This window comes from Fukomys damarensis, unplaced genomic scaffold (genome assembly GCF_012274545.1).
Source record: "Fukomys damarensis isolate Sample0158 unplaced genomic scaffold, DMR_v1.0_HiC HiC_scaffold_10, whole genome shotgun sequence".
NCBI classification, from domain to species: domain Eukaryota; kingdom Metazoa; phylum Chordata; class Mammalia; order Rodentia; family Bathyergidae; genus Fukomys; species Fukomys damarensis.
In genome coordinates, this window is record NW_022900922.1 from 18175705 (window position 1) to 18186967 (window position 11263).

The 11263-nt window shown below is 36.0% G+C and overlaps 1 protein-coding gene across 3 annotated transcripts in view; it reads right to left on the bottom strand.

Annotated features, from left to right (window-relative positions):
• Positions 1 to 359: 359 nt before the first annotated feature.
• Gmnn (geminin DNA replication inhibitor) overlaps positions 360 to 11263 on the bottom strand; it is an 11742-nt gene continuing 838 nt past the window's right edge. Inside the window, exons 1-7 of one of the 3 annotated variants that reach the window (XM_010622961.3) lie at positions 11007 to 11129; positions 9980 to 10037; positions 6628 to 6705; positions 5796 to 5943; positions 3412 to 3494; positions 2880 to 2990; positions 361 to 1449 (exon numbers count right to left, since the gene is read on the bottom strand). In XM_010622961.3, coding sequence (XP_010621263.1) covers positions 1294 to 1449; positions 2880 to 2990; positions 3412 to 3494; positions 5796 to 5943; positions 6628 to 6705; positions 9980 to 10030 — 627 coding nt within the window. In that variant the 5' untranslated portion in view covers positions 10031 to 10037; positions 11007 to 11129 and the 3' untranslated portion in view covers positions 361 to 1293. Of the gene's footprint in view, positions 1450 to 2879; positions 2991 to 3411; positions 3495 to 5795; positions 5944 to 6627; positions 6706 to 8947; positions 9031 to 9979; positions 10038 to 11006; positions 11130 to 11263 lie in introns of those variants that run through there. The other 2 variants (XM_010622962.2, XM_010622960.3) reach the window with 2 other exon arrangements.

An 11263-nucleotide genomic window follows, 5' to 3' on the forward strand; every position in this document is an offset into this window, starting at 1 on the left:
CTTGTCCCTGCCCTCCCTTCACCCCCTCTTCCCCTCCCCATTTACAAACACTTTATTTCCATTTTTTCAGTTTCTCATATTTTTTTCCTCTCCCTTATTACCTTTCCCCCACCCTTGCCACTTTCCCTACACCTTTAGCCCTTTACTTCCTATTTCACATTATTAATTATCTCATTAGGAATGTGCTGAATGTCTATAATTTTGTTCAGATGACTGCAGAACCTGGAAAAAGCTGCTATCGATGCATAACATACTATTATTAGTCTTTTTATATAAAAAAATTGAATTTTGGGAAACTTTAATGGTGCTGCCAATTTTGGAAGAAGTCCTATAATTTTAATTTAGATTACTTTAAAAATCTTCACTTTTGGCACTTTCAGACTTTCTGTTGTGAAATCATTCTATCCTGTCGAGGAACAGAGAAGAGTTAAGGCCTAACTGCCCTCTGTGAGCACAAAGAAGAACGGCTGCAATCAAGGGTGACTGGATATTAGGGAAAAGCTAAGACAGCTGAGGTTAAGCTGTTTACCAGAGAATTGTACCAATGGATGCTGGAAACCAGATGAATCTTGTGTTACTTTGATCACTTGTGTCCGTGTTTGGGTGAATAAAAGTGAGGTAAGCCAAAGGCTTGGGCTCCTCTCTGCCTTAGAGGTACGAGTCCTCTGGCTGCTGCATGTTGAGCTGGCTCCATGTCTGTTTTTTATCCTCTTTGACCCCTGGCTCAGGGAGGAACAAAGTAGAGGGTCTGTCAAGAACAATATCACCCAGCCCTTCCATGCTAATCAGATCCACTCTGGGAAATTTGTGGGAACAGACTGTCATGCTCTATGGCAAAAACTACTCAGTAAGAATATCTGAGAATATCTGGAAGTCACTAATATAGTAAGTCTGAGGTTCAGCCAGGTTTGGGAATTAAAATTTCAGTTAGCTCAGTCAAAATGGGATAAATTCATTGTTTCCTCATTTTTTCCAAGCAGCAACAGAAAGCAAACAATGTAATAGCATAGAAATATACACATTTTCTATAGACTTCTCATACTCCATTCTTTCAAGATATGCAATGTTCAATAAGAAACTGAAGTTTATTTATCATGTCGTATACAGTCATATCTGACAACTGAATAAGTGAAAATGTTATTTACATAAAATAGATTAAAAATATATAGTATTGAATACAATAATAGGGTCCCTGGAGTCAAAGAAATGTGATTCCACCATTTTGCTACACAGAACTAAGAGTGGAGGTAAACTTTGGCAGTGTATTTCTTAAGAGTCAGATATTAATGAACTTCATGTACTTGGCTTTGCATCTGTAGAAGATTCGGTTTCTTCACATGTGGCAGTTTCTGAGGCTTCCACCTCAGAATCCTCAGCAATTTCCTCTTCAGAATCAAATTCCTGGCTATCCGATGATTCAGGGTTATCCAAAGGCTCACTAGACAGTCTCTTTTAAGGAATAAAACCAGTAACTTATTGTAAAAATTTTAAAAACTCAAGTCCATTGTCAGTATGACAATGTAAGTGACCTTCAATACTGTATTAATACTTTTTTTCATCTTGTCCCTCACTAAAATTCACTTATAAACAGGGTTTTATCAATATCAATGTCTCTACCATGCTAGACTATGTCAGCAAAATCAGTGTTTAATTGTCAGTTTTTAAAAGCACTTGTTTTCAAAGCATAATTTTAACCGGTACTTCTCTAATGAGCTGAAATGAGGAACCCAATGTTCTAAATTTGTAGTCAGCTGGAGAACAGTACAGTACAGTGGTATCTTGGTTCACAATCTCAATTTTCACTACACTTCTGTTTGCAAACCGGACTGGACAAGAACCAAATCAAATTTTCCCATAAATTCAACAGTGAACATAACTACTGAATTTTTTTTTTTTTTTTTTTTTTTTAACTGGGGTTATTTTGTTGTGCAGTTTTTTTTGAGACAGGGTTACATTATGTAGTTCAGGTTGGCCTTGGAACTCCTAGTGATTCTCCTGCCTCAGCCTCCCGAGTGCTGGGATTACAGGCATGCTCCCCCAGCACAGCCACTAAAATTTGATTTGATTCTCCTCCAACTTGGTTTGTGCCCAGATCATAGAAAGCATCAAGTAATCAGAATCTCAGAAAAATCAAGTTCATGAACCCAGGAACCACTATACTTTTAAGGCAGTTAAGAAATCTACTATAGTACTTCAAATAAAAACTTAAAACATCAACTTTGTCACAATTCTTAAAATGTTAAGGCTGCAATTCAGCCAAGAAAAGTTCTGATTCAAAAAACTATCAGTAAAACAGACCTTTTTTTCCCCCCCACATGAATGTTATAAAGCCTATTTTAACCCTAAGTTATGAGGCTAATCTTGAAAACACATTAGCTACTTCCAAATTTTAAAAAGTCAGATAAAACCACCAAACTTATTTAGTGTACCAATTAAGTATTACAAATGAAAAGTTAATGTTATTCTGGTATAAAATTAAAGTGAACACCACCTACAAATAAATGTCAACTATAAAATACAACTTTCCATATCTTTTTCAGATGTAGGTGTTACTATTCCTATTCATCCATTCATTCCTGTATACAGGGTCTCACTATTGTAGTTCAGGCAGGCCTCGAACTCACAGTGATCCTCCTGCCTCAGTGCAAGTGTTGGAATTACAGACTCTACTCCCATTTTTATGGATGAAGGGAATGAAGCCCCAACAAGATAAATAACTTGTCCTAATCAAGACAATTAATGCGCCAGGCAGGGAGCTAAGACTCAAATGCCAAACGCAAGAAATCTGATTTGAGATCCCAAATACTACTGATCATACTGCTACTCAACTTTATAGAAAAATAGATTCCTTTGAATTAGGTGAGTATTAAATTACCTACCTCTATTACCTCTGCCATGTACTGTACATGTTCTGCTACTTCTGCCAATTCTTTATTCTCCTTTTTCAGACGGGCAATTTCACTGTCTTTTTGTTCAATTTCTTTATGAAGCTATATAATATAAATATAAAGTTCAATATTTTGCAAATTTGCTATGCTATAAGCCAAATCATATACCTCCATCTACATAACTGATAGACACCTGTAGAATAAAGTCACCTCTCAATACACAGGATTTATTTTGTATGAAATTTTAGTAGCCAAGTTACTTTTCTAATAAAACTTGTCTTGGGCTAGCATTAAGGCTAGTTTATATTGTTCTAAGTATGTTACACAGTAAAAGGAAAACAATCCTGGACGCTTTTTATTGGGGCAGGGGGTTGAGACAGTTTCTCACATATAGCCCAGGCTGGCCTCCAACAATGATCTTCCTGCCTTAGCATCCTGAGTGGTGGATTACAAGTGTGCACCATCACATCCAGCTCTAATCCTGGAAACTTTTTAAACAGTACAAATTATATTTAATACATACTTTTTCATTTTCCTTAAGGGCTTCATAGAGAGCTTTCCTCCGTTTTTCTGCCACTTCTTTCCAGTATTGAGAAGATGGATTTTCTGAAAGTGTTTTACATATAACTTTAAAAACCATTATTGCAAAAATCTAATGTTTTTCAATAGAAAAAAAATTCCAATCTTTTTTTCTATTTTACTCTTCCCATATTCCAAGATGTCAATCCTCTAGAACTGCAGAAGTACAATAAATACACGTGTATCAACCAGATTAAGATTGTTGTCAGGAAGATGGAGGGAAGGGTATTAAAAAAAAAAAAAAGAAAGAAGCTGTAACATGCATATGTAACCACTCCCAAGATAATCATAAACTGCATGAATTGTAAACATGTACTAATAAATATTTTAATAAAAGATCTTTTGCAGCTTTTGTTTTGGGTACGTCTATTTAACTCCCCACTCGCACCACTCCCGGGATCCGACCCAGGGCTTTGCAGACGCTAGTCATACCCTCTGTCACTGAGCCGGAATACTGATACTGCTGAAAAGTCCACATTAGCTACTTCGTATCTGGTTCTTAACTTTGAATCTTATATCTATGATCAGATTCAAGCCAAACATTTTCTTGGAAGGAATATTGCATAAGTATGTTGTATCCTCGGTGTTATCATCAGAAAGCACATGACAATTTATCACAAAACTGGGGGTCTTCAATTTGATCATTTGATTAGGATACTACCTACCACATTTCTCCCTCGGAAAGAGAACAGCATTTACAAACCAGTAACTGAATTCCCAGTATGCTCCCTGCAACTTGGGATCATTTGTTTCTAGGACCTTTCGGTGGCAGAAGTAGGAAATGTATTACTTCTTTTAAAGATCACCAATTTGTACTGATACCCTAACTCCAATTCGACAGCTCTTCCTTTCCTTCCACATTCCATTCACCACATTATGAAGCTGCCTCCCAACAATATTCAACATATTACTCATGAGCCAGGAGTGGTGGCGCACGCCTGTAATCCCAGTACTCGGGAGGCAAGGAGGATCGCTGTGAGTTCGAGACCAACCTGGGCTACACAGTGAGTTCCAGAGCAGTCTGAACTATTTAGTGAGACTCTGTCTCAAAAAACCAAACCAAACCAAACCAAACAAAAAAATATATTACTCAGGAGCTCAACCCTAAAATATACACAAAATATTTATACACTAATACCAGTACCAACAACAAATTTACTAAAGTTCAGGATTCCTTTCCAGTTCTTTTTGAAATACATCCCATTCAATGTTAAATCAGTTATACGCACAAGGTACATGAAAAAAAACTCTTTTATTTATGGTCATACTAGCAATATTTGGGTACTTAAGATTAGTGGTTTTTTTAAACCAATCCTTATTAATTTCAACCAAATGAAGTTTAAAGTATCACAAATCCTATTATTTATTCTGTAATACTATTAAAAAGCTTCTTTCTTTTTTTTTTTTTTTAAGATAGGGTCTTGCTATGTAGTCTAGGCTGAACTCAAACCTGCCGAGATCCTCCTGTGTCAGCCTCCCAAGTGCTAGGATTATAAGCAGGCACCACGATACTCAGCTCTTTATTTCTTTCCAGTCAACTTTTCCTAATTTTTCCTAATAAAACCCCATGATCTGTTTATGTTCTTCCTTGTTGTATTTCAGGCAACTCAGAAATAAACCTAAATATCACTGTGTCCTTGAGCAAGTCAATTAACTTCTTCTAGCCTCAATCTCTCATCTTGATAATATCTTATAACCTATAATCAGTACAGAAGTAAAAATCTTCCATAATACATCACTTGCTTCCACTTCTGATTTCCATTACCATTCTATTAAAACTAGTATTTATCACAAGCATATTACTTCTCATTCATCTTGTTTGTTGTTTTTCAGATAGGGTCTCACTGTGAAGTTCAAACTGGCCTCGAACTCAAGGCAATCCTCCTGCTTCAGCGCCCCACGTGCTGGGATTAAAGCCGTGTGCCACCATGCCAGCTTTTCTCATTCATCTTTACTCACTTTTCCTCAGCCCTGTTCTTATTGGCTCTATTACTTCATATTCTGCTGGAATATTCAAATTCCTTTATTCAAATTCATCCTTTAAACATTTTTCCTCCATTTTTCTAAATCTTGTAAATCCTAATATAATCTATTACCAAAAGTACCACATTAATCACTGCCCTTTTAATATTTAACTCACATTTGGATCTTGCCAAATAAATGGTCACATCTGCCCAAATTTACAGTCTTTACATATAGCTTACTTTAAATATCTAACAGTATCCCCAAATTAAGAGGCCATAGGTATAATCCACTACAGTATTAATATATATTTACCTTACATTATAATTTAAATTTTTCAGACAAAACCATATATTTTTTTCATACCTTTAATCATCAAATCAAATGCTTCTTGGGTGACTCCTCTGAGGTTTTTATTTTCACTAGATTCTGGGTCAATAACAGCTCCAGAGCTGGAAGTCTTAGGTGTTAATGGGTCATTGGAATGTCTCCTTTTGGATAAGCCTTTAGGCAACTATAAAGGAAACATTTACTTACTTTGATTCAGTGAACAAGAAAGCTAGGTAGTTTTGTCATTATATATCAAAAACAACTCATATACAGTATCTTTATTTTTTTAACCTATTTCAAAAAATTATATAATTCAAAACTCTGCCAAAATGTGTAGTACCAATTTAAGAATTTTAGTTGCAGCATGAATTAAACTTGGTCTAAGGTTTAGCTGAAATTACTTTTTTTTGGTGAAATGTTATATTTAAGTTCAGTTATGGAAAAGCAATATTCTCAACCTGCAAAAAGTCCTTTGTCTTCCAAAGTTAAAGAGGGACAATAAAAGAACTTTTAGCTGACAGATCATTAATAAATGATTTAATGACCAAAAACCAAAGTCCAAACATGCTGTCACTCATGATTTCATCATTTACTCACAGGTATAAATAAAAGGAATTAACATTTTATTCTCAAAGTATCAAACATTATTCCTACTAGATAATTATTACATCATTCCAGTTTTACTATCTGTACTCATAGCAATTTTGAACATCTAAATTAAAAACTTAAACAAAAACTAGTTCTTTGAGGACTATTTAATTGCTTATGATACCAAATTTGAATACCTTATGTATTTCAGACCAAGAAAACCATGGAAATGTTTCATTCAAGGTGTTGTCACCCCTCTCTTAAGACCCAGAATACAAACCTCATTTTCTCTTCCAACAAGAGATCCAGCTGCAGAAGGCTGAATCATCTTCAGAGTTCTTCTTGGCACAGGACTATTCTAAAAGTCAAGATAATTATCTTGTTACTGAGTTGCTATATGTTTATCCAGCTACTCAATTTCTATGAAATCTTAATCCTATACAAATTTGAAAAAAAAAAACATACTAAGAACACTAACATTTGACTTGCTATACAATTTTATAATGCTACACATGAACAAGATACTGGTTTAAACAACAGGCAAACTTATTTCCCAAAGCATAATAAAGTTCTTAAGAGTGGGTCATATCACTCCAACTAGACACAAACAAGTAACTTTTCTCCTCATTTCAATATATGCTCTTGCTATAATCAATCATATGAACTAATCATATCTAGTTAAAACAAATGTATAATAAACTTTCTAAGCTTTGATCAATAATTCAAACCATGTATGACAAAATTCAAGTACAAAATATCTGTATTTTCTTCTTCTTTTTTGGATACTGGGGAATTGAACTCAGGACCTTGTGCTTTGCAAGGCAGGCATGGTGCCACTGAGCTAAATCCCCAGCCCTCTGTATTTTCTTTTTTAAAAGACCTTCCACACAGAAATTAGAAACTGACAAGTACTCCAAAAAAAAATTTTTATTTTTATTTTTTTGGTACCAGTGATCAAACTTAGGACCTTGCGCTTGCAAGGCAGGTGGCAGCAATACTGAGCTAAATCTCAGGCCCAATTTTTATAAAACTAAACATCATAACATTTATGGTAGGAACTCATAAAAGAGGTAAGTGGGAGAGAAAGCTAATTTACACTGCAAAATACTTCTTCTTATAATCAAAAAGATTCATCTCAGACCTCCTATTAAGTTGTAAACATTCCCAAACACATTTATATGTATCCACAAAAGGAATATAATTATTAAAAACATAAGAACATACTGTCCCTTCGCCAGGGATTTAGCTCAATGGCACCTTGCCTGCCTCCAAGCACAAGGTCCTGAGTTCAATCCCCAGTACCAAAAAAAAAGAGAGAAAGGTACATGTGTAATAGATAACCCACCTCAACCATTACCTGACTGCAGAAGCAGTTTTGCTTCAAGTCTACTCATTAGGAGACAGCTAAAGTGTCAGTGCTTCAGGCTTACTAAAATATTCTAAAATACCCAAACTACTGTTTTGGAAAACATATTGCCTTCCTTATAATATGTAAAATACTTGCCTGTATATTTCCTGATCTAAAAGCTCTCTCTATTTTTGCAAAAAAATAATTAGTTATACTGCCACCATGGGATAGCAAACAATGCTGAATACTCAAACAAGGTTAGCAAGAACATGATACCACACCAGCGTGAGAAAGTTACTGATTCCACACTGTACTCCACATGACAAAGTTCACCTTTCCCACGGTAAAGTTTCTACTGCTGATTATTATCTCACTATTTAACTCAAGGACAAAAGCCAGCTACCGCGAGAACAAATATTACACCAACATTTCAGATATAATTTAGATTATAGCTAAGTCAACAAACTGCAGACAAATAAAAAAAAAGACTCTGGAACCTTAATAATATGATATTAATTTATTTAAATATTTGATGTTAACAATGGTCACAGAAGCCAGATAAGTCACTGTCTCCAAAAAAAAAGATAATTTCCACGATTTAACTTTTATACATGTAAGCTTTATAAAATCTAGAATATCACATTTCTTTCTATACATATTATACACTAGAATAATACACTTGTGAAGTAAGAAAGTTTTATTAGTCTCTCTCTCTCTCTCTCTCTCTCTTTTTTTTTTTTGGTAGCACTGTAATTGAACACAAAGCCCAGCATACTCTAACACTGAGCTATAGCCCCAACCCCAGTCTTAATCTTTTTAAAAAACAACTTGATACTCAAGTGAATTCTCTCCCCCAAATACATATATAAGAACACACAAAGAATTTCTGCATACAACTGGCAAGAAATCCATATATACTGAATTAAAATTTATTCTTACATATCTAGTTGTAGTCCAATTCTCTCATTTTACAGGTAGGCTGAGGCTGATTTCCTAACCCACTCTAGTTCTAGTCTTGCCCCTCCAAGAGCAAAATCAGATCCAAACAAAATACTACTCTCTTCATGTCCAAGGTGCCTGGAATTTGCTGTACAATAATCCAGTGGAAGAAAGGGGGAGCAAATGAAGAGACAGATGAAACCAGAGTGGCCATAATTGATCATCACTGCAGTTGCAGATGTAAATTGAGATTATACAATTGACTCTACCTTTGAAAATTTGAAAATCTTTATAATGAAAAGTTTAAACATACCCAAAGCACAGTGAGAAGATGTCATCATCCTAATGATGAAATGAAAGCTGATGTAATCAAATTCACAATTTATCAATGTGAATTACTACCCAAGGAAAATAGCGTTAAGGATCCTGAAAAAACCAAACCAAATAAAAACAACCTATCAAAAGGTGTTTGCTTTCACTTTTCAATGGCTTTTATTTATTCTAACTTAAATCTGCAAATTAATACTTTTTCTGAAGACATGCTTCACTTTCCAGGATCCTCACATAGTTTAAGTTGTATGAACCTAGCTAATTTGTAAATAGGGCTATGTAAGTGGACCCAGTCAAAATCATAAACTCAAAAATCAAACAAACTCTCTCCTTGTGTCCTAAGAATAAATATTTGGGATAAGATTTCCAGTGACAGTATTAGACAGGGATTCCAGTTTCTGCAAATCAGGATAGTAATGAAAAATGTACTCTGGAAAATGTTCAGTACAATGCAACAATGCAAAATGTGTCTCTGTAGTCAAACTAATTCTGAAGATATTCACAAAAAGAGTTCAATAAAAATCATTTTAGGAAAAAGCATAATAGATCTATCTACTACAAAGTAATGATATCCTGGATTAAATAAAGCAGTTAATCTTATATATAAGAAGTTCTACAGTATCTGTTTTAAAACTATTAGAATTCATAAACAAATTTAACAAGGTTACAAGCTACAAGATCAAGATCCAAACATTTGTTTATTTCTATACAGTAGCAAAGACCATATGAAGAAATAAAATTAAGAGACAATGCCATTCAGAACAGTATCAGAAAGAATAAAATACTCAGAATGTTCTAAAAATCCAGTATCTCAGGACAAATTTGCTAAACTGTCAAAAATACTTTTCACCAGTAGTCCCAGCTACTCTGGAGGCTGAGAAAGGAGCAGCCCCTTGAGCCCACTGGCTTGGGGCTGGCTTAGGCAATACAGAAAGACCTCCACCTGTTAAATTAAAAGAAAAGAAAAACTTTAATCACATACTTCCTACAACCCATTGGAGTGATGCTCACATACCTTTACATTTTCTTGGATTACTTCTTGTTTCTGCTTCATACTGGAATTCATTATACAGCTGTGAAGCACAAAAGACCAGTAATTAAAAAGCAGAATATGGTTTGTACCTGAGGTGGGCTCGAGTTGTTAAAAATATTTGTAATCATAAAAAAATCATATTAATGTACTGTAGCTTTATAATTTCCTAGAAAGTGATGGTGTCCTGAAATGAATACAGAGATCTCAAAGCACTGAGAAATGGGCTCCAGGAAAAGCACAATGCAGATACTCCAGGATGCACAGAGCATCCCACAACCAGCGCTGCACCTCTGCTGCTTCAGAGGCAACTTAACCGGCGATAAACTTGGCACTGTCGGTTACGTAATAGTCACTTAATATTCAGTCAACTGAGTAAAAGGGGACCAGGAGAGGAAGATATGCAACGTGGTTATGCAGAATACCGGCTACACTCCCTGCACACTGAGCATCCGACCCCCTAGCCATATCTGTCCTCTAATAGGTATCTCTGATTATTGAGGTGACGGTTTTCTTCAGTGTACTGTTTCTCAAACTCTGGCTGTGACCCACGTTTTACATGAACACACTTACCCTGTGCCCTAGCACGCAACACACAGACGCAAACCAAAAGGCTCAGGAAGCAAAACTTAACTGTGAGTGGGTGCGCTGTTACTTTCCATTCTATTTCCTGCTAAGAAAATGCTGCTCAGGACCCACTAATGGTAGATGGGGTGTTGTTTTTCAAAGTTCGGGAAGCTGTCTAGGGTGCCAAAACCACTTACAGGGTCATGAGTAACACTATTCAGAAGAACATAACTCAACAGAATGGGAAAGAAGAGACTTGAAAAATACCCGGTGTAACTTCTATTTAATTAGATGGCTGTATCCTAAATTATGAAATGAAGCGTGCTTTAGTGTTTAAGAAGTCGAAAGCCACTGATCGACTGTGTTTAATCCTTCACGTTGGCCACACTCAGGTGAGCAACCCTGCGCCTGCATTTGCTTTTTATGCCCCACTCCATTTACACACCTAGATTAAAACTCTAGTATGGGACAGGATCCACAGGAAGCACTGAACACAGGAGAAACCAGTGTCACCAAAGTCAGTGTCCTTTTTTGAAAGCGAGACGCGGAACTCCGCAGCCCGGCATCCAGGTCAGCTCCTGAACTCCAGAAAGTAGATCTCCCGGCAGCGCTGGCAGCCCCAGGCCAGCGCCCTGCCCACCCGCACGGCGCACCAATAGAAAGAGCGGACGCCAGAGCGCGCCAAAACCGACCCGGCCAATG